At 36.3% G+C, this 24,368-nt stretch overlaps 1 protein-coding gene and 2 long non-coding RNA genes across 7 annotated transcripts; all 3 read left to right on the plus strand.

The window, feature by feature from the left end:
* Positions 1-297: 297 nt before the first annotated feature.
* Positions 298-1,240, plus strand: LOC110698172. Its single transcript, XR_002506672.1, has 2 exons — positions 298-358; positions 976-1,240. It is a non-coding gene; the product is annotated as an uncharacterized LOC110698172 (long non-coding RNA).
* A 3,240-nt stretch (positions 1,241-4,480) lies between these two features.
* LOC110698173 lies at positions 4,481-5,426 on the plus strand. The gene is made up of 3 exons (XM_021875579.1): positions 4,481-4,651; positions 4,734-4,854; positions 4,996-5,426. Exons 2-3 carry the CDS (start codon positions 4,774-4,776, stop codon positions 5,323-5,325), a joined length of 411 nt encoding a protein of 136 aa, XP_021731271.1. The 5' UTR covers positions 4,481-4,651; positions 4,734-4,773; the 3' UTR covers positions 5,326-5,426.
* A 3,982-nt stretch (positions 5,427-9,408) lies between these two features.
* LOC110697946 lies at positions 9,409-14,172 on the plus strand. 5 transcript variants are annotated; one of them, XR_002506608.1, is made up of 5 exons: positions 9,412-10,402; positions 11,602-11,696; positions 12,270-12,330; positions 13,519-13,627; positions 13,850-14,172. It is a non-coding gene; the product is annotated as an uncharacterized LOC110697946 (long non-coding RNA). The 5 variants fall into 5 exon arrangements; XR_002506607.1 differs by having other exon boundaries at positions 9,409-11,696; positions 13,454-13,627; XR_002506610.1 differs by lacking the exon at positions 12,270-12,330.
* The last annotated feature ends 10,196 nt before the right edge of the window (positions 14,173-24,368 follow it).

Below are 24,368 nucleotides of genomic sequence, written 5' to 3' on the forward strand. Positions count from 1 at the left end.
AGAGAATTTTGCATTATCTGAATTGTGAATTTGTGAAATGTTTGAACCCTAAATCCCTAATTGTGAATTTGAGAAATGTAAAATGTTAGTTATAAACTCAATCCCTAATTGACTAATTGTTCATAATCTACTGCTCTTCGCTAGTTTGCTCACGCCTCCAGTGCTGGCTGTGCTGCTGGCCTGTTGGCTGCTGCTCGCCTGCTCCAGCCTCCAGTGCTCTGTGCAGCTGTGCTCTGTCCTCTGCTCCAGTGCCTAGTCGCTGACTTGCTGTTTTGCTGAGTGTTGGGCATGGCTCTGCTGCAGTGCTGCTCCGCTGCTCGCCTCAATCATTCAGCGCCTGCCGCCTCCGCCTAGCAAGGTAGGTAATCATCAATTGATTCTTTTTTTTTTGTGAATTTTTGATCAAATTTTCATTACTTGTCTCTTAAAATTAGTATATACGGTGAATGTCCATTGAATTTGCATTATTTGTGTAAATTGTGTTTTGACTGTTAAATTGAACTTATTAGTTTATCTGTTCATGTCATTATGTGAAATTGTGAATATGTGATGTCGGACATTGTATAAGACAGCAATTAAACTATTAGTGTAAGGAGGATTATAAATTTATAATTAGATTACAGTTTGGACTGGTTAGTGCTTAGTGGTGCTAGTCGCATATTCGGCTGGAAGTTCCGTATAGACTAGTGGAGATATTAGTTTGTTGATTTTAGTCTTGTCAATTTTAAGCTTTTTAATTATTAGTTAGTATTGTAATCTTGTCAATTTTCTATTTGGATGATCTTTGTAAATAATTTTTCTGGGGAATATTGCTTGATTTAGTTGAATATTGCTTGATTTAGTTGAATATGAACCGTCCAACCAATTATGAATAGGGGTAATTCGTTGTTGGGGTTATTTGCATATGATTCATACTTGTGATTTCATTTGTTTTGTTAACTTTGTGTTTGATTAGGTTGTTGAATTTATATGCAGGGAAGACTCAGCTTATCAATCATTTTCTAATCAACAAGAGTTGGTATATTGTTAATTTGCCTGGATATGGGTGAGTCTCTGTAATTTTGGTTTTAATTTGGGCAATTTCTGTAATTCTTGAGTCTATTTCATGCTGGGAATATTGTATACTTGTATTGTGAATCAATTGTTATTCGTGTTTATTCCTGATCATATGCTTGAATCATATTGAAGTGCCAAAAAAGGATTGCTTTTACGCCTTGAGGCATTGCTTCAAAATTATTGACCATCCTGTAAAACATGTTGTGGACTGATATGTATTTAGGCTACATCCACTGTAGTTAATTTGGTCTCCAATCGTGTTGTTTATTTTCAAGTTTAGGAAGTAAATGTCTCCTTACATGTCATTGTGAAATTTTTTTTTTACATATTTGATTATCGATTGTGACTCACCAGTCGGAAATTCCTGGGTCCGCCACTGCACTTGCCACATGTCACCTTCTGATTGGTTCGTTTTTTAAAGAAATTTTTTTTTAAAAAAACCTAAAATAATAATAATAATAATTTTTTCAAAAAAAAAAAAATTAATAATAATAAAAAAAAAACCACCATCTTTCTCATTCCCTCTCTGTCATCTTTCCACCACCATTAAAACCCATATTCAAGCTTGAATGCAAGAACCCAACATGCTCATTTCTTCACCATTTTCTACAAAATTACTATCAAAATGCTCACAATCAAGAATGCAACAACATGGGACAAACAATTTTTTCAAACAAGCATCATACGAGAAAGCCCCAAATCGATTTTACAAAGGGGTTTTTCGAATTTTTCAAAAATGTGTATGAATTCGACAATGAAGCAAGGATTATACATGGAAATACTTACATTGCAATGAGAAGAAGAAATTACACACAGATTGCAAAGGGGAGGGGAATGGAGTTTCGGGTTCGAAAAACCCCTTTGAAAAATCGATTTGGGGCTTTCTCGTATGATGCTTGTTTGATGAAATTGTTTGTCCCATGTTGTTGCATTCTTGATTGTGAGCATTTTGATAGTAATTTTGTAGAAAGTGGTGAAGAAATGAGCATGTTGGGTTCTTGCCTTCAAGCTTGAACATGGGTTTTAATGGTGGTGGAAAGATGGCAGAGATGGAATGAGAAAGATGGTGGTGTTTTTTTTTTTCTTTTTTTTTCTTTGTCTTTTCTTTTTTTTTTCTAAATTTTTTTGGGTTTTTTTTTTTTTAATTTTTTGGTTTATTTTTAAATAAAAAACAAACCAATCAGAAGGTGACACGAAGTGTTGGGTTAACTAACAGTCGACCAACGGACACTGACGGTCAACTAACGGAAATGCCTCATTAATGGCATGGCATGACATGACATTTTACTGTTTGTCAGTGGCATTTGGTGAATTTTGGAAAACACGATGGCATTTCATGAAATTTTTAAGTGCTCAGTGGGATTACATGAAATTGCCGTACTTTTAATTATATTTCATTCCTTACTGTTATAGTATATGGAAATGGTTGAATCTTTTCCTCTGTTGTGTTAATTATATGCAAATAGTTGCTAATCATTGGTTTAGTTGGCTTTTAAATTCATGTTTGCATACATATTTCAACTGCACTGTGTACATTATATAGCCAAAGAAGAATATCATAGCATGTTGTGTTACGTGAATAAATAACATTGAACCTAATAGATCTGTGGCGATGTTACTTTCTGTATCTATATTTATGTCATTGCCTGTCAATTGTAAACTTCATTTATATATGCATCCTGGAATATAAATAAAACTTGTGTTGTATAGATCATATGGCTAGAACTGGATATTCATAAATATTCTGTTAAGCAAATCAGTCAAATTGGAAAAATTAAGTAGATAGTAAAACAATACTTGTTCGAATCCCATTTAATCTTCATGCCATATAGCATGTAAGGTTGGATATTCATGCTTATTGTTTTCATGATCTTATATACCAATTATAAGCAGTGCCTATCAATTTCACAACAATATTCACTTTTCTCAAAATACTAACTGTGTTACTGGCTATAACAAATGGTATTATTATGGATTCTGCAAATACACATTGTTCTGATGTGGTTTTCTGCTTTTATTTAGCTTGAAAATGATGGCAAAAAAGTACGTATACCTTAATGAGCTAAACAGTAGTAGCAAAGATTATACTGTGAAGGTTAAAGTAATTGAAAAAGCAAGGCCAAAGACATCTTCTAAGAAAGGAACTCTGTATCAATCTTTGATGCTTGCTGATGACAAGGTACTTTTTGTTTCGAATCACTTATTTATGTTACAAATGATGAATTTTTAGACTATGTAAGAAGACTTATATGTTTTCTTTTAGGGTAATATAATGAGGGCAACATTGTTCGGAGAACAGATTGAAAGCTTTAACACAGCAATTCTATAATGGTGAATACCTGATTTCAAATGCCCCTCTCAAACTCATAGCTCAATGGTGGAGGTAAAATTCTGAAGAACTTCCTTATCAAATGACCTTTGGAGGACAGGCTGTTGTTCAGCATGCAAACTCTGAAATAACAGCAGCTGGTCCAACATTTCAATCAATACATACAATACCTAGAGTAGTAGAATCAGGAGCCAAATATGGTAAGCTTTAGAGTAAATCATGTTCTATGAATACAACACATTAAAGTGCTTTCCATTTGTGCTTCATATACTTACACCAGTTTTTTTTTTTTTTTTTTTTTTTTTGCAGATGTTTTAGGTATTGTCTTGTTTGTGGAGGAAAAGTTACGCATTATCACTTCTAATCAAGGGCGAGAATTGCATGTCAGAGAAATTGTCATAACTGACCAAACATAAGATTACATACCCTTTTCCTGTTAAAAATTCTTAGACTTAAAGGGTGCAAGTAATTAAACTTCTTGAATATTGTTTATGTAAACAGCTTTGATCAACCTCTTATCATCACTCCTTGGAATGATTTAGCTGGGATTGCTTGTGATGCCCTGAACACATGCAGTAAGAACTATCCTGTTATTGGCTTTACAGCATTACGATCTTCTGCCCATAAGGGTAAGTAAAAGTGTTTTATTTATGTGCATTAATTTACAAAAAAAAAAAAAAAAACAATTAACAATTTTGATATAGGCACTAACATATCATGTGAATATGCAAGGATTTTCATTGTCTACCGGTATGTCTACTTACTTTATACATAATCCTGAAGGAGAAAAAGCGGATATTCTTCGTGAAAGTTAGGTTATATAAACTTAAATATATGATCTGTTCCTAGGATTAGAACCATCATTACTAAGATAGCATTATTGCAGGGCAAGGTTGCATACTCAACAGCTTTTGGATAGGCAAGCTAAGGTACTGCATGTGCGTTACCCTGCACCAAATGAAACAACAATAAGTATTCAGAACCTAGGAGACAAAAAAGTAAAGCTTCCTGTTACACATAATCATGTAGTTTATGTCAATGGCTTACATATATATGGCCAACTAATATGCTCCATGTTTTATATTGTAGGCATGTAACGTATTGCAAGAAGAACGACATTGGTTGCGCATTTCTATACCTCAGGCAGATTTAAATGATGTAATTACTTACATTGGCTTTAGGTTGTGGAAAGCATACAAACATACCTGTTGGGACAGCGTTCACCTATAGTAATTGCAAAAAGAAAGATAGTGTTGCTTCTTATCGGTAAAGGATTGCTTTCTCACATTTTGAAACTATGGACAATATATATCTTTATTTAGCTAATGAAGCTATGTTTCTATTCTAGATCTACTTTAAAATTTGAAGCGGTTGATGATTCAGGAGCAATGGCATTCACAACATTCACTGCTGATACAGAGAAGTTGTTTGGTAAATCTGCTGAAGAAATTCATTTCATGAAAGATTATGTAAGTATTGTAAAGCTATCATTGAATCTTAATCAGTAAACTTTGCTTGCTATTAATGAAACCGCTGTTTCACACTCTTCAGATTAGTGCACTAATAAATTCCTAAGATTTGTACTAAAATAAGCACTTATGTATTCACAGGAAGATGTACAAAGTTTTGGTTCAATTTACCAAAAACTTTGTAACAACTATGTTTTGGTTGAAGTTGGTCCAACAACAACTTTGTCAAGGAATAATATCCTTCAATGGTGTTTGAAAGGAATAGAGATTGAGGCAAAAAAGAAAAGGCAAAGTGAAGTCTATTCTAATATATCAGAGATGTACCAGAGTAATATTGATTCAGCTTCAGGTTCAAAAGCATTTGATCAGACAGACAATGCAGTCACAGATTCTGAATTGCATGATACGGATATATCTAATGATCTACCAAATGTTGAGGACATACTTAATCAAACACTACACTTTTTCTAAACAGGATACAACTCCTACTGTAGATCACTTCATTAATGTTAAAGATATGCAGCCTTTTCCAAAGAATAGTGGTGCAAAAAGGAAGAACAAAGAAATAAATAGTGCTGCATCTGAGCACACAATGATCATGGATTCTTCAGGAACACTGCAGAAAAAAGAGTTGTACCGAAGAACAATTAGATAAAGTGGACACTGATGTGTACACTTCAAATCTTTATATTCCTGATCATTTAACCGAAGGAGAGTATAAAAATGAAAATGCTTTACCTAATGATTCAGTTATAAGACCTGAAAAAAACTTAGGAAATGCAATGTTAGTTGCTGATCAAGGATAAAAATAGACATGTACTGCTCTTAAGATACCTGGAGTTTCTGTGAAACAGGAAGCAACTATGAAAAAGGGTGGTGATTTCATGACCACAAGAGGAACACCGAAGAAACATTCACTAAATGCTCTTACAACAAATGCAGATATATAAAACTCATGGAAAAAGGGGATGCACCAATTGAATATGACAATCTGATTACTGAAGGTGATGATGGTTCTATATTTGAAGAGAAGACTTTTGCATCAGACATTCCTGCAGGTTCACTTCAGTAAGCACACATAGCTGCTCAGCATGAAATGGGGATATACTTTATACCAGGATGAAGAACTGCACTTGACTTTTGCATAACAACGACTTTTATTAGTAAATGGATTGCTATTATATGGTTATTGTAGGGAATTTTTCAAACTCAACTTTAAGCCCCACTGTGATAATGCTTTTAGGCATGGGGGCGTCCAAAGGGAATGAAGCAAGAGATAAAAGAGTCTCCAACAAATTTTAGAAACTTGTAAACCGTTCACGGGTGGGAATATTACACCCCATTCACGATCACGGAGATCGCTAACTTCTTAGTGGTCTGGAACTATGACGGGATATTCGGGGATGATGGCACAAATCCAACCTTAAAGAGATTGAACCCACCCTAAATCGACCTCTACTTAATTCTTATGATATTCATGTGCGCTTTTCGATCGACATACATGCTTCAAATTATTCCTAAACCTGTTTAATCTACGTTGGTTGATTATTAATGCACAAATAAATCTATTATGGGCGATCACTTGATTTAAAATCATATTTGCCTAAAATCAAATTATTAATTATCTTATTAGGCGTGATTTCAAGTTTAAATTTCCTTTAAGCCTGCAAGAAGAGGCGTGATCAAGTAATAACAATAATCATGAATAATCAAACAACATAATAATTGACACAACAATCACCATCATAATCAAAACATCATAATCAATATAATCATAATCAAAACATGATTAGCAAGATCCTAGACCATGATACTAAACAGATTAATAACAAATCCTAGCATGTCACTAATAAAAATCATGATCAAAGCATTATCCTAAACATGATACTAGAAACATGATTTTAGAAATACTAATTAACACCCTAAACATGATACTAGGAATCAAAAGAAACATCCTAACATGATACTAGGAATCAAAAGAAACATCCTAACATGATACTAGGAATTAATATAATATCCTAAGCATGATTTCTATCAATCAAGTAATCGAATTACTGATTTTGATGCCTCGTATCTCTTTCTATCAAAACAATACACACATTAGTAACATCAAGAAAGATTAAATCAAATAAATTAAATAAGAATTGAAATATAGATTTTGGACCAAACCCTCAGAACTATCAACCTTTCACGTCGAGGTCGAAGGCAACTTTGAGATTGGCTAGGAGTATTCAAGGCTCTTGGAGGAGGTATGGTGTTTGCTTTGGGAAAAGTATCAAAATAAGTGTGTTTGGAGGTGTTGGGATGTGTTTAGGCTAAGGCTAAGAAAAGAAAGAAGAGAGAAAGAAAAGCTTTAGCTTAGAAAGAGGATTACATGATGATCGTGGGTGATTGAAAACGAGGTGAAACGACCTCTATTTATAAGAAAAAAGAGGGTCGAAGGATCAGAAAAGAGTTAGCATCCGACTCGGAGTAAATTAAAGCAGATTCGATCGTGGCGAGACAGCTTTGTTGCGGCGCAATAGTGCTGTCGCTCAGCAATGGTTTTTGAAAGATTGAATCCGTACGGAATTCTATTCCCAATCGGATTGGGTTAACTGATTATCTGTACGTATTCTATTTTGACCAGGATTAGGATCATTGAAAAACAAATGTTTTATCCGATGTAAAATTCTTAAATCTTTATCTTTTCAAAAACAGGATAAATTAGAACCTTCTAGAGGATTCAAGATGCTAATAATAAATACTAATGGATTTAGGATTGAAAACAACCTTCTAAATGATTCTAGAAGCTTGGTCATAAATCCTAATTGGCTTAGAATTGGGATTAAGGTAAATGGACCCTCCACATGGTCATTGGGCCACTAGTAAGGCTTGATTCAGGCTCAGTTTAGTATTTTGGCCATAACTTCTTCGCTATAAGTCGGATTTGGGCTTATAATATATCTTTGAAAAACTCTTTTCAAGCCCCTTCCAAATACACAATAATTGGACCAGGATCATGGACCAAAATAGACTTCTTTGGATGTTTTTATGAGTTGGACACGAAATGAATGATTTTAAGGATACGATATGAATGATTTCGTTCTAAAACATTTAAGGAAAGGTTATAAATGGTCAAGGCCAAAGGGAATACTTCGAGACTCTTCAACTCTTCACCTAACTCGGTAATCAAAGACGTGAAAGGTACTCATCACTGGGTTTGGTTTTTGCAAAGACACAATCAGGTGTTCATAGAAGCCCCCACTTTGACTGAGTTTGGAGAAACATAAGTTTCGAAAAAAGTCAAAGTAAATTGATAGGGACGGAGAATGATTCAGAACGTTTTGCGATCCTAAATCATTCTTCTCAACGCCGATACCTGCAGAAAACGTTAGTTCTACAAATAAAGGAGTTAAGGGAAAGAAACGCGTATCTTGCACTGTTGGGTACACGCCTCCGGGTGACATATCGTACCTCCACAATCTTAGGGGAAGCCGTTGAAGATAGCCACATCTCGTGCCATCTTCTCAAATCAAGTGACAACCTCCACAATCTTAGGGAGCACTGTAAAAAAAACCGCCACATCTCGTGCCGTCTTAAAAAATCGGGTGACAACGAACCTCTGCATCTTAGGGAATGTCGTCGAAGATCGTAGTGCTTAACCATCTTCAAATCTTCTCGCTTCACTCTTGGAAGTGGTATCCTCTCCATCTCTGGAAAATCTACCGTAAAAATCTCATCTCTCAAGGTTTTACCGAGCTTCAAATTGATTTCCGTACAAATCTTCCATCTTAGGAATTCTTTGTGATTATGCTCAATCACTACTCAATCAATGTACTCCACCAATGCTTAGGCGGACTCAACCAATGCTTAGGTGTAATGAAAATGTGCTCGACCAATGTTTATATGTACTCAAATATGCTTAGCCAATGCTTAGGCGTTCTCAAATGTGCTTAGCCAATGCTTAGGCGTTCTCAAATATGCTTAGCCAATGCTTAGGCATACTCAAATATGCCTTAGCCAATGCTTAGGCGTACTTAATCAATGAGGTGATCGTCATTAGGCCAATCATCAATTAAAATTGTAATCAGGCCGATTACTAATCATAGGTGTGATTTCAAAGGTGTTCACTCAATGTGTAATCAAAATATGATCGTCATCAGGCCAATCATCAATCAAGTTGTAATCGGGCTGACTACTAATTAAATCAAATCATTTATCGCTCATCACGACTCTCAAAAGGCTCAAATGCATAATCATTTGCTTTGGAAAGAATCTATTTCTCATCACGAGGCTTGAGTAGATAATTATTGTCCAGCAAATCAATCTGCAGGAACTCAAGTCCGACGTGCCATGTCAGGTTTCATCGCGCGGCGACAGTGCCATCGCGCTGCGTTGTTTATGTCGTCATTACTACATTTTTGACCAAATGCAACGGCCTAATAAAGGCTAATGCAACGGTTTTTTAATTGTCGTTGCAATAGAGTAGGCTATTGCCACGGATTTAACACTAATGTTCTTAGAGGTAGAGCTATTACCACGGCTCTAAAAGAGCCGTTGCAATAGCCTAGCTATTTTTAAAAAAATGAGAGCTATTGCAACGGTATGTGTTGTATTATGAAAAATTTAGAAGCGCGCATTTCTTCCCTCTATTTTTTTCACCAAATATTTGAACAATACTTGTCTTTAATTTGCTTCCCTCTATTCACAATTGTCAAGTACAGTACCATTTTCCCCCTTTTCTCCAATTTTCCCCATTCTCACCTTAATTGATTATAGAGGACCATTTTCACAGTACCATTTTTCCAACTTCTACATTTTCTCATCTTCTCAGATCTCATATTTTCACAGTAGATGAGAAGGAGTACGTTTTTGTTGTAGTTGTTGCATCTGATTTAAAACCCAGACCTCAAAACTACCAACAATGGCGCAACCACCGCACTCATATACCGAACTCTTCTGCGACCCAATCTACGATTTAACCCCTTTATGGTTCAAGAACAACCTCTTTCTCCCTCCTTTCGACTCCGAATCCTACATCTCTAACCTTCAAACCCAGTCCTCTCTCGCTGCACTCAATTAATCTCAAGTTACTGGTATGTATTTTGAAACAATTAAATTTATTATAGTATAATTTGTTGAAAATGGCTCTATTTAGTTGTTAAATGCTATAATTTCTCAAAAATTAAGCTACTATTTTTTTAATTAGGGTTTTCGTAAGTAATTGCTTTTATAATTCTGATGTCATCAATTTTGTTAAATTAATTTTGCATTTTTGCTGGTTTGATTGAGAGAAAGAGAACGATTAAGGTGAGCAATCTTCTTAATACTCTTTCTGTTCTACAGTCTTACCGTAGTACTACATTTTTTTTTCTTATTTATGGTTTCCTTGCGTTTTGTTTAAATTTTTGTGTTTTCAATTTTTCTTTTTCTGCTCAATTTTTTTATTCTTTACTATTCAATTGATCTAAATGTATTGGCTGACGAGATCATTGAATTGTTTGTGAGCTAATTGCAGCACACCATCCCATTATTGAGTCTTCAGAAGCAGGTGCATGAGCAGTTGGTATGCTTGAACCTACATGTTCTGCTTTTTGGCTAATACCTTGTAGTTTTTTTCGTAGTATCCTTTTTAACTTTAATTGTTTAGTGTATGTTTGGCTTTAGGCTGTACTAGTTCTGTGGCTTTCTTTTTGGTGAATGTTTTATTTCACAGCATGCATATTATCTTATGATTACCGATCTTCCACTGCTCTCCTTCTAAACACTTCCCTCTTTCAAACAAAAAATGAAATAGAGGGTCGTAATTGCTTGAAAACCAAACCCGATTTCCTCGGCTTTTTGTAATTCCTCTTTTTTTCACCCTTTGATTTGGATAATGAAGAGTCAATGATAGATTGATAGTAGTCTTAGTGGATTCTTGATTTTTCTCTTCAATGTAAATTAAGGCAACGACACTTGGGCGATATCAATGTCTCATGCTTTGGTGTGTCAACCGGATTTATGGAAGTTGTTCACTAGGGCAGTGATGTATCATACTATAACATTTTTGCCTAACTTACTTTGCCTATTTAAAATGTAGAATAACATGCTCAGAAATACAACAAGGTTCAGTACACTTGTTGAATTGGTCCCCGTAAAACTATGAGGCTAGGGCGGGATGAAAATTAGAGGTAAATTTAGGTGCATGGATGCAAACTAGTGTCAAGTAAATCTAATAAGTCATAAAAATAATATGCCAAGAATTTGGGCATTTTAATATGAACATCTTGCATTCTTGTCAAACTTTTGGGACGGTAGGTAGAGGCAAAAAAAAATCTCCTGGTAAACCGCATGCTCAAAAGGTATTGTATATATTAGGCCCAGCTTTTTAGTTGAGGTTTCTAATCTTACTTAAACAAGTAGTATATCATATCGATGAATATTTCATGGTTTTTTTTTTTTCTGTAAGTTCATGAGCTCATCAGAACACTTAGTCTTACATAGTTCAATATACTGTCATGTATGAACTTGTGTCAGAATGTTGGAAAAAGATATTATACGTCCTGTTTTTATGCCTAGTTGGTATTTTAACTTGTCATGGCTGTCGTTTGAGAAGAAATGGAGAATGTAACATTCATATAGAGATTCAAAGTCTTAGAAGAGGACTGTAAATATGCCTGATTTTATTTTTGCTATGCAAATTGTTTATGTGCTTATTGCCTTGGGTATATTTGTCTTCTATTTTCAGAATAAGAATTGGTTTTCTGATATTATTAATTGCAGGAGGCTCCAAAATTCTGCCATATGTGGACACTGATCTGAAGAAAATAGCTGCTAGGGTCATAGAGAAGGCTAAAGAGTTGTGCTACTCTAAATCGGTATAGTAATCTAATTCTTTTTATAAGTAATTTATATTGAGGGGCTATTGATGATTACATTATCTGTCTACATTGACAAGTTTCTGTTGGGTACTTAGCTTCCTTTCTGATAGTGCCATGATATTTTTTTCATTGGATCAAATTACAAAGACTAAAGATACTGAGTTACCTGGAATTTTTTGCATGAGATGAACTATATGTTGAACACTCTTTCTTGTGATCTTTGTAAATATTGATTTCTTCCTGTCTTCTTATTTGCGTCCACCATCCAATGAACTCTTAAGTAACATTTTTGTACAATACATTGTAATAGACATGGCACAAACTATAACACACACAAAGTCACACTGAATTTCTGGCCTAAATCAACATACAACTATAATACAAGTCATAATAAGATTTTGGACATAAATCATGGGCAATGCTACAGTGAAATCTCTGAGGTGGTTATTTATCTTCTCGTGTCTACCGAAAACAAAGTCTGTTGCCATGGATGTCTCATAGGGATAAAAATTAATTCAACCAATTAATCTTTCCTATGTAATTCTTACATAAACTTTTATTTAAAGCCAGAAGGAAACTTGGAGAGGTCTTATCAGCGTTTGAGTTCTTGGATAGTCATGCAATGGACGCGGTAAGCTTTTTCTTTGATAGATATGGTATTAAGCTGCATTGTGTTGCAAATCCACATACACATGCTTGATATCTGAAAAATTGATTTTTGAACATCTGTTAAAACATGCATCTCTGGCTACACTCCTACCTTCTGTTAAAATAAAGCAAGATTTTTTAAACAGATTTGTGTCTATGGTGTCTAAGTTTGATTCAAATATAGCTAAATTTGACCAAGGGAAAATTTGGAAATTAAATCATTTAGTTTGTTAACTGGTTTATAGGTGTTAGAAGCCTAGAACGTAACTTGTGATGGTATTTTTGGTCACTTAAACGTTCTATGCCCTAACATTATAACATATCTTGCAATTGCTTCCACAAGTTATTTTAAAGTATGACATGGGGATGCTGTGGTTAAACCATCAATCATTGGTTCTATTTGTTTCGGTAATTTGTTTTCTTGTTTTAACGCGAGTTTTAGGTATTTCAGAATGTCTAGAACATAATTGTGTGGGGAACGTGTCTTTCTCTCTTGCAAATGACTCTCCTGATAATTTCTTCAATACTTTCTTTGGATGCACAAGCACAACTCTGTCACGTATACCCTACTCTTCTTATTCCAGAGACAAATATACTACTGTAGTTAACTCCTGTCCTCGCATTATAGCAGCTATAGTAAAGTATGAAAAAAGTTCAATCTATTCTATTATTTCCTTCCCATTCAAACATCCAGTTAGGGTTTTGATGACTAATTTCTACCTTTGTGGCATACTGGATTACTGGCATTCTCTTCATATTATTCTAGCTTGCTATATAACCATATAAAAACTTCAGGTTTCTCTAGTCTCTTTATAATTTTATTTTATTTTTTATTTTTTGGAGAATACACTAGTTTGTCATTTTAATTAACATTCAGTTAGGTATTTGATGACTAATTGACTAATTTCAATTAACATCAATAAGATACCAAGCAAAGTCTCTCTACCCTCCTCCCCCTTCTCTGTTCCTAGGTTTTCTGTCTGAGCTGGTCTCTGCTCCCTTTTTCTCTAGCCTGACTCCTAACTGAGGCCCATCCACCCATCTTGCTAACTTTAAAGAAAAGTATGTGTAGTTTGCTTACATATTTTTTTATTGGTTGCCAACAGGATATTGTTATAAATAATGATTAGTAATTCATAGATCTGAAATTGGATGATGGTTATGTATCCAGAGAGAGGTTTGAGACGTTCTTGTTTGGCTTGATGGAAAGTGGTTTAATATTAGATGGTGTGGTTGCACAAGACATAAATCAAGTATCTTCATTTTGGCGTATTCGTGAGGTTTCAACCTTAACCTTTCTTTTGTTTTTCCCATATATGTAATGATGATTGCCCATTTTATATGTCTTTTTCCAAAAAAAAAAAACTTCTTTGCTGCCATCTTTTAAACAACCATCATCTGTGCGTTTTGAACTTTTCTCATGTTGATTGTGGCCTTGGTCTATTATAATTTATAATTTAGTTCAATTATATTTCTATTATTTTTTTAAATTTTACGTGTAGGTGCATGAGGAGTTAAATGCAGCGGAAGAATAGTGACTAGTCATCTAACAAATGGTGCATATTATGTTGGCGACTCTTATTCAAGTTCCGGCTTTGTGAAGATTTGACAATTTCGGCTTATTGGACGATTAAATTCCTTATATAACTTTTTTTTTAATTAGTAGGGTATGTCATACCAAAAACAAGCGAGTAATATTTTGTAATGTACGTATTTCGCATTATAATTATTATATATAAATGATACTTTATTTTGTTTTTTGTTAGTATATTTAGATTTGTACTAACTAATTATACATATATTATATTACCATTCCATCCCAACAAAAAAAAAAAAAAAATCAATCTGTTGCAGTAGATAAGTACTCCTATCATTGTAGTAATTAGCTTCATCCGTTGCAATAGGTTCAATTTCATCATAATTATTAGTCAGTACTCTATTGCCACGGATAAGTTATGTCGTTGCATTAGGTATTGGTCTATTGCCACGGATCAGTGGTGCCGTGGCATTAGGTGTCATAAGCCGTTGCATTAGACCTACTGCAACGCCAGCAAATGCCACGGTACATGGCCATTACATTAGGCCTAATGCCACGGATTTTGATGCCTAATGCAACGGATTTGGGGGTTGCAATAGATCAAAAATGTAGTAGTGCGTGTTGTGCTGGAATCAAAGTCAGACTCATTCTGCCCATTCGGCTTCCGTTGCCATTTCTGTGCCTTTTTGCTTAATCAAATCGCCTCAAGTCTCTTGTAAAGGTTACTCGCCCGTCAGGGACTTAGTGTACCTGCATCTATATTTTGGACTATAGGACTTTGCTCGTATTTATAGCTTTCTTGAGGTTAACCCAAGGCTTGGTGTACTCAACTCATTTTTGTTGATTGGCTTAAGGTTGACTCAAGGCTTGATGTTCTTGACTCATTGTGTGACTCAATATACTCAACTTGACTCGATGAGTTTTGACATGTATGTGGAAACTCAACTCGACGACAACCCAATGTGCATGACTCAACTCGGTTGTGATTGTGCTCGTGCAACTCGAAAATGCAGAAAAGCAAAAAAATTTCGTCATTTTTGTGGAGGGTACCGACTTTCTCCTTTAAAAAGAAAAAATGAAAAAAGAAAATGAGGCAAAAATAAGTTTAGAATTAACATGAGAAATTCCCAAATTAATTAGGATTAAATTAAAAGGTTGAGTCATCATAGGCTAAGGTGGATTATATGTTGGAAAAGTGAAAAAAATTTAATGAAATCCGGAAACATCAAGATACAAATTCGAGTCAAAATCAAATTAGTGGATTAATTAGGACGCGCTTTTTGTCGCGGGCGTTAGGTTTTATTACGGCGCAATAGGCTTGTCGCGGCGCGATGACTTTTTTGCGGCGTGACAACTCTGTCGCGCCGCGATGGATCTGGAAAATTCTAGTTCGAATACAATTCAGTTTCTGCTTCAATTTTGCTTATAAAAATCCCCTAACTTCGCCATATTCTGTACAAATCTAGTCATTAGCTCCCTAAATTTTTCAAGTTTTCATAATTTAGTAGTCATGTATAGAAGTTTTTGTGAAATCACCCGTGAGTGGTGTCGGTCTTTGACCACTAATGAGAGGAAAGAACTTGATTTTCTCAACATGAGTGGTCTATTGGGCATTAAAGGGGTAGATCTTGAGAGTGATTTTATTCATACTTCCATAGAATATTGGGACCTTAATACTCACTGTTTTAGGCTAGAAAACGATGAAATTAGCTCCCTGCCGGAAGAATTTGGTGCTATTTTTGAGCGTTTTTATAATCTTAGGGGAACCGATTTAAAAACTATAATTCATGGAAAAGAAGTTGATTTAAGAAAATTCGCGTCTTTTTTCTTTAATGGACCTAGGTCTAATTCTTTTCACATATATAGGAGAAGAGCTTTACTTTTCTGCATGTTTAGCCAATTTTTGCTCATTAGTGGTAGTCATATGGATCAAGCTATATTAGCATCTGTTATGGAACAAGTTGATGCTGGGAGGAATCCAATGCCTTTAATTGTCAGAGAAACAATGCTAAGTTTATATGAATTGAAAAAGGATCCCAAAGCACCAATTCCAGGATCACCAATATTATTACATCTAGAAAATCAATACTTTAAATTACAGAAATAAAAAATATTTAACTTTGTAAAGTAATAATAATTTATTTTTATTCTTGCAGATTTGGCTAATGGAAAGACTTGGATTGATCAGCCTCCTGATAACATCGAAAAGTGCACTCCTAATTTCCTTGTGAGAAGGAAGAAACAATTTTCCTTAAGATGGGACACCGGGAGCGGAGTAGAATTTTTGAAGCTCGCGACTTCTCCATCAAGTGGGTCGTCTCTTGGTGGAATATTGAAAAGATGATTCGAGTCAATACTCAACCTTCCTGTCGTATTCCAAGCTTGTCAAAGTTGACTTTCTACTACCCTTCTAGAGTAATGAGGCAGTATGGCCTTGCTCAAACTATCTCTTCTGGTGATCATCGTCGACCTTATAAGAACCCTGTCTCAAAGAATGTTGAAAGGTTTGACGATTATTGGTGTGGTAGACCCTTATGGAATGTTGTTTCTGATAGAGTCCCTCCCCCATTGTCTAAAGAATTTAAACAATGGTTACTCGGTTGCAATCAAAAGGATAAAAACAAGGTTCGAAACACAAGTTTAAGGGTGTGGAGAAGACAAACATAAAAGACAGCTTAGGGGACAAGAAGGTTCCTTTTAAAGATCATCTGGGTTCAAAAGTTGAATTCAAGACTTCTATCATGCAAAGAAGAAAAGTGTTGTAGAGGGTAAAGTGAAAAGGAAGGCTAATGCTATAGAAAAGGAAAAGAAGGCTCGAGTTGAGAAGAAGGTGGGGGTCTTTGCTGAAGGGGAAACTTCTTCTAAGGTTTTGGTTCGATCATCTAATGGTTCCCTATTGGTAAAGGAGCTAGAAGATGAAGAAGATTTAGACAAGAATTGGAAAAGGGTTCTGATGTATGAGTTTTATACCATGTTTTTATCTCGGTTTTACAATGTATATTTGCATGGTTTTGGGCTCTTTGGAGCTATTTCTTGCTAACAATCTCTTCTCTAGTGTGTTCGATCTATTTTTGTGAGTTTCATAGGAATACGGAGCTTCGTGGATGAATCGGACGTGTTTTGGATAGTTATAGAGGAGGTTAGTGTGCGAAAATGAAGATTTCCCCCATGCCCTGTTGACCATAGCTTGCCTGGTCAGACAAGGAAAAGAAGGGTAAGCTAGATATGGAGTATATGCTGTAGAATCCACGTGCCAAGTTGGGCATAGCTCGCCCGGTGGGACCGGGCACTGCAGAGTTAGAAGATAGCTATGAAAACAGAGAAGGCAGCAGTTAGCTTTGATTTGTCTTGCACGCCCGATCGGGCATGGTTCGCCCGGTGGGACTGGGCACGAGGTGGAAGAAGAATAAAGAAAAGATTAACGAAGAAGAATTGGGCCGTACTCCAGCCGCCCGATGGGGCACCCCTTGCCTGTTGGACCGGGCACTGTTTCGCGGAAGCCGACTTGTTTAATTTCGTAATTTATCTTTTTAGGGGTATAAATACCCTTTGTAATCACAATTAGAATACACTTCATTATATCCTCTAGTTTTAGTTTTCTTTAAGAACCCTAGTTTTACTTTCTTTAAGCATTTTAATTTCTACTCTTAGTTTGATTATTGTTCATCAACAATTCAAGTTCTTTCAGTTAAAGTAATTTTGGTATTCATCTATATCACTTCTCTTTCATTTATTATTGCTTATTGATTATGTTTCCTCTGTTAAATCTTGTTTTTAGTATGTGTGAGTAGATTCATAATCCGAGATCTTGTAAAGCCTGGATATGATTAATGTTTAGATTAAATCTTTAAATTCTCCAATAATATTTTCAATTGACATGCTTGATTGATTGTGTTTATGCCAATGCTAGATTAGGAATAATTAGTATTGTTATCATCCTTTTGTTCTTGTTGCAACGGAAGTTGAATATTAACGGGATTAGAGTATTTCAATTAAGGGTTTGAAGGTCATCACGGAAGTAGATGATTGAATGATTAGGAAATTAAGTATTGTGTTTAATGTCCCTTATTTGCTTGATTCCATGGAAATAAGATTGATAGTTGATTTGGGAAGCCATTGATAACTTGGGAGAGACCTTTGGTATTGATTAGGGAATGCTTTTTCTCTTGTCGATTGAATTGTTATTGGGGGTAGAATTATTTATGCATTGATTATATTCGTGGTAATGCTAGATCTTGGATGCTTTAGTTCATTGATTTATCACATTCTTTAGATTTATTAAGTCCTTTATTTATTAGTTCTTAGAATTTCATCACCATTGATTTGTCACTTGCTTAGTGATTACTTGAGTCTATTTAATTAGGTAGACCTTAGTCTCTTGGGATTCGACCCTTACTTGCCCGACTACATAGTTAGGAGTAACTGTTAGGTTATTTTTGTTAGGCACGCGACACGCCTGTCAGGTTCGGAAGGAGAAGAAAGATTAGAGCATTGCTTTACTTTTATTGTTATTAGACAATTTTAATTTCCAAGTTAATTTTAATTTCAAGCTTTTAAATCATCAATAATGTAATTTTAATTTTAATTCAATTATTAATGTAATTTTTAGCTTTTAAATAAATTAACTATATTCCTTTAATGTAAAGTTTTAAGCAATCAAAACAACTTGAGTAATTTTGAAAATAATCCGAATAAGGAAGTCAGAAAATTCACAAAAATAATTTGAAACTGTTGCAATTAATCGCAGCCCGCCTCAGAGAAGAAACAATTTTGTCGCGACGTGATGGGGTTATTGCAGTGCGATGGCTCTAACGCGAAACGATAATTTTATCGCGGCGCGATGATCCTATTGCGATGCGTTGAATTCTGTTTTTGCGAAATTCTTGATTTTTACGATTCCGAGTTGATTTCTTGTGTAAAAGGGCAAGATTTTGAAAATTTAAAGTGGCCGCACCCTGCGGAAGGGTTGCCTACGTATCCTTGTTAAGGAATCAAACCAAACATAGCTCTCTTGAGTACATAACTCAATTAAATCGTTGGGTAGAACTTCTTGGGTTGGTCAACATTTGTCATGTTCGAGAATTCATTACCATCCATATTTGTTAACCTAGCTGCGCCTCCAGATAGGATAGTTTTAACAATGTATGGTCCAGACCAATTAGGCCTAAATTTTCCTCTTGGGTCTAGGACATTTTTTCTAAGTGCTTTTAACACTAAGTCTCCTCCCTTAATGTTTCTTGTCTTGACCTTTTTGTTAAAGTGTCTAGCCATGCGAGTTTGATAACATTGGACATGATGTAAGGCTTCTAGTCGTTTTTCATTGAGTAGAATTAACTCTTCATATTGTGCCCTTGTCCATTCAACTTCATCAAGCTTACTTTCCAATGCTATGCGCATGGAAGGTATTTCTAGCTCTACAGGTTATATGGCGTCCATTCCATAGACTAGAGAGAACGACTTGGTTCCTGGGGATGAACGGATTGACGTGCGATAATCCCAAAAAGAGAAATGGAGTTTGTCAGGCCAATCTTGTAGTTTTCTGTCATCTTTTCGATGATTGTCTTTAGATTCTTATTGGCTGCTTCCACCACACCATTTACTTAAGGTCTATATGAAGATGAGTGGTGATGTTGAATACCGTACTTTTTGAGTAGGTTTTCATATTCCGCTAGAAAGTGAATACCATTATCACTTATCATTTCATGTGGGACTCCATATCTACTTATGATGTTCCTTTCAATAAAGAGTGCCACATGTTTTGCGGTGAGTTTTGCATAGGATGCTGCTTTAACCCATTTGGTGAGGTAATCGATGGCAAGAGGATGTATTCATGACCTTCTGTTCCAGGGGGGTAATCTTTCCAATAATACCTATTCCCCAAGTTGAGAATGGCCATGGAGATGTGTAAGTGTAAAGGACAGATGGCGGAAAATGTTGCAAATTGGCATATATCTAGCATTTTCCACATCTTTTTACATATTGATCGCAATCTCTGCGCATGGTAGTCCATTGTTAGCCTTTGCGCATGACTTTCTGGACTAGCATTTTACCATTCATGTGTGTTCCACTTGCTCCTTCATGGATGATTCTCATTGCTCTTTGAGCTTCCTTCTTGCCGACGCATAGGAGAGCTCTTCTTTTAGGTACTATTTTATGAAGTTCATCGTTTATGAGTACGAATTGTGAGACTAAGAGTCTTAGGGCACGCTTTGCTCTTTTGTCAGCATTAGGTGGATATTCCCCTTTGGTGACATAATTGAGGTTGTCTGTATACCATGGTTCTTCTTCCTCTTCTTAGGTTTCTTCTTCATCCTCAATAGCTTGAATATAAGCAGGCTTATGTCTTTTCTCTATTATTCAAGGCATTTGCTCAATTTCCTTAGGAATTTTGACTATCAAGGCTAGTCTTGCCAAGGCATCAGCAAATTGGTTTTCTTCTCTTGGTAGGTATGTGTATTCTACCTTTTCAAGTTAGTTAGTGAGAGTTTCTAAATAGGTTTGGTACGGATCTAGGCTTTTATTCCTCACCTTCCATCCTTTGGAAATCTGGTTGATGATAAGAGATGAATCTCTGAATATTTGAAGTTTCTTGATTCCCAATGCCAAGGCTGTTTCGAGGACTAAAACACATGCTTCATACTTCGCAACATTGTTGGTGACGTCAAAGTCAAGGTTTATTGAATTGGGACATGTTCTTCTTTAGGTGATACTAGTAAGACCCCTACGCTACATCCTTTTTGGTTGGATGCGCCGTCAAAGTATAATTTCTAAGTATCATCCTTAGTGACCATTAACTCTTCATCTGCAAAGTCTTTTTGGTTTTCTTGTACTACGGATCCCTGGATAGACTTTTGGGGCATGAACCTCAGGTTAAATTGAGCTATGTTCACTATCCATCTTGATATTCGTCCATTAAGCGTGGATTTCTCAAAGAGATACTTGTGAGGATCCATTCGAGATACCATGTGGACTGTATGGACAAGCATGTAAAGTCCTAACTTGGTTGTGGCCCACACAAGTGCGAGGCATAGCTTTTCCAGAGGTGTGTAGCGGACATCATAGTCAAGCATCTTCTTACTTAGATAGTAGATGTAATTTTCCTTTCCTTCTAATTCTTGTGCAAGCATAGCTCTATTGTATCCTTGGTGACTATCAAGTATAGGCGAAGAGGAATGCCTGGGAGTGCTGGTGCTTGTACAGAAGGATTTTCAAGGTAGGCTTTGATCTTATCAAAGGCTTCTTGACATTCATCGTCCCATACTACCGTTACATTCTTTTTGAGTTTCTTGAATATTGGTTCACAGATCATGGTGAGTTTTGATATGAACCAACTTATGTATTGCAACCGGCCAATAAATCCTCGAACTTGCTTTTCGGTTTTGGGTGATGGCATGGACATGATTGCCTTAATCTTAGTGGGATCTATTTCAATTCCTCTAGAGCTAATGACGTAGCCTAGAAGTTTTCCTTAGGTAACCCCGAATGCACACTTGATGGGATTTAACGTCATATTGTATTTTCGAAGCCTTTCAAAGAATTTTCTCAAGGCTACTTGGTTCCCTGGGCAATACTTGGATTTCACAATCATATCGTCCACGTACACCTGGACTTCTTTGTGCATCATGTCATGGAGTAAGGCAGTCGCAGCTCTTTGGTACGTGGCACCGCGTTTTTCAACCCGAATGACATTACCGTGTAGCAGTAAGTGCCCCATGGTGTTATGAAGGTTGTCTTCTCCATGTCTTCTTCCGCCACGAGAATCTGGTTGTAACCCGCGTACCCATCTATAAATGAGAGAAGTGCATGATTGGCTATATCATCTACTTGAATGTCGATAGGTGGTAGAGGGAAGTCGTCCTTGGGACTAGCCTTGTTGAGATCCCTATAGTCGACACACATTCTTACTCTATCATCCTTCTTAGGAACCGATACCACGTTAGCGACCCATTCTGGATACTTGGATACCTTGATAATACCTGCAATTATTTGTTTTTGAAATTCTTCTTTTATCTTAAGTGCTACGTTGGATTTCATTCGACCTAACTTTTGTTTTACAGGTTTCATTCCTGGGATTAGTGGTATAGTATGTTGAGCGATTTCTCTGTTTATACTTGGCATATCTTCATATGACCAAGCAAAGACATCAATGAATTCTACAAGTAGATTTATTAAGTCATTTCTTTCTTCTTGATTTAGAGTTAAGCCAATTTTAACTTCTCTTTTAATGGTGGGATCTTTTGAGATATTAATAGTTTCAGTTTCTTCAATTACTCCTGTTTTATTCTCAAGTGCTTCCATTGCCTTAATTACTTCTTTGTCATTTTCATCATTAGCAAAGTAATGCTCGTCATCTTGGGTGAAGGAATAACACGAGGAGTAAGCAGTAAAATTCATACTATTAAACTCTTGAATCATTACATCAAAAAGAGAAAGGTCCGCTGGGACCTGGCTACTAACAATTCCAGGGGTAGGTGTTAAGCTAGGTTCAATAGTAAGGTGTGCAACTACAAGAGACTTAGAAGACTCGACAATATAAGACTCAAATTTAGACTCAGACTCAGACTCAGATGACTCAAACTCATCAAACATAGGTCCTTCTCCCGTGGTTATGGATATCTTCTTTCCACTTGATGTAGTCACCTTCACGGTCTTGCGCCATCCCTTGAGTAGTCCTTCCGCTAGAGTGATGAGCTTGGAGGGGTCAAAGTTTTCACTTTGTAGCACGGTTTGTATAAGCGCGGAATTATCGTCGACACGCTTAGGCTCATTTTTCTCTTACCCAAGGAGGAGACCCATGACATTAAAGTCGAGGCATGGGGGTGCTCATTTCTCATAAACAAGAGTAGGATTCTCATTTAGAATGTTGCAATCTAGGAAAATTTCGAACCCAGGCTGGCGTATCCCATTCCTGACAAGCGATTCGGGGAATTCGTAACATGGGTAGTCTTCTCCCTCTTTTATAAACTGTCCATTTAAACTGAGAGGGTATGATTCCATTAGTATTGCATCTTTCTGGGTGCGAGCTTTTCTTCGCGCATTGGACTTTTTCTGGGCTCACTTAAGGTCCTCTAGAGTTGGTTCGAAACCAAATCCAAAAGTAACTATATTAGGGAGGCCAGGTAGTCCCATTCGTTTAGCTATTCCTTTCTTATTTCCTAGAGTCATTTCAGGAAAATACCCTTGTCTTTTAAGGATAGCATTGACCATGAGATTCGAGTGGGGGTTATAGTCAAGAGGGTTCTTTTCATCTTCTTCGATAAAATAGAGCTCTTTAGCATTAAAGCCCCACAAATCTTTGTCATTTTCATTTTGCTCCACATGAATAATTGGTTTGTCGTCAATCGCTTTGATTCTTATGGGGGAAGCATCGATTGTGATAGGAATTCCTCCAACTATAACCTTTACTTGTTGATAGAGGGATGAAGGGACGACCTTTAGGTCATGAAGCCAAGGGCGTCCCAACAATAGGTTGAATGAAGCCTTGATGTCTACTACTTGAAAAATAGTGCTATGCTTAATAACTCCTGCAGTGATATTCATAGTAATGGCTCCAAGGGTTTGGCGACAAGTGTTGTCATAGGCCCTTATGCCCTTTGTGGATGGAGTTAAGTCTTCATCCTTTATTCCTAACATCCTTGCAGTGCGAAGTGGGCATACATTAATTATCGAACCATTGTCTACAAGGGTCATTGGTACGTTCATTATCTTGCACACCACGGTGAGGTTCAAGGCTTTGTTGTGTCTATCACCTTCCGGTGGTAAGTCTTTGTCGGAAAAAGTGATCAAGTTATTAGGAATAGGGAGGTCACTTGTGAGGAAGTTGGCCAACCCTTCTAGAGTAGTCTCGGAATCTATCCCTACTTCTTCTAGAGCATCCATCACCATAACTCTATGTTCATGAGATGAAGCTAGGAGTTTCCAAACATTCATCTCAACCTTAGTCTTTTTGAGTTGCTTGATAATTTCGTTGTCTTCAATAATGGGTGCGGGGACTCGTTGAGTTGTAGGTATGGGTACAGTTGTGACTGGTGGTTTCACTCTCCCAGACCTTGTAAGCACAGTGATTGGGGAGTCCTCATCCCAAATGTCATCATTGTCTTCAATAGGGTAAAGTGCAACAAGTGGTGATTCTACCATATCCTTGAGGTATACATCCTCATCATTACTGTCCCAGATTCCATTGATACTGGCATCATTGTCCCAAATTTAACTGTTATCTAATATTGAAATGTTGATGAAAAGTTTCCCATTATCTATAAGTCCTTGGATGTTCTCCTTGAACCTGAAACAATTTTCAGTTGTGTGCCCTCCAGATTGATGATACTTGCAGTAGAATTTGTCCATTCTTCTAAGGGACTCGAATCGCTTTGGCTCAAGAGGCTTGACCATACCTCTTTCAAGGAGCATGTTAAAGGCTCTTTCATAAGTAGTGCCTATGGGTGTGTAAGCCCTGTTATTCCTTTTCACTAGCGGCTCAACAGTGT

Source organism: Chenopodium quinoa, unplaced genomic scaffold (assembly GCF_001683475.1).
Source record: "Chenopodium quinoa cultivar QQ74 unplaced genomic scaffold, ASM168347v1, whole genome shotgun sequence".
Classification (NCBI taxonomy): Eukaryota; Viridiplantae; Streptophyta; class Magnoliopsida; order Caryophyllales; family Amaranthaceae; genus Chenopodium; species Chenopodium quinoa.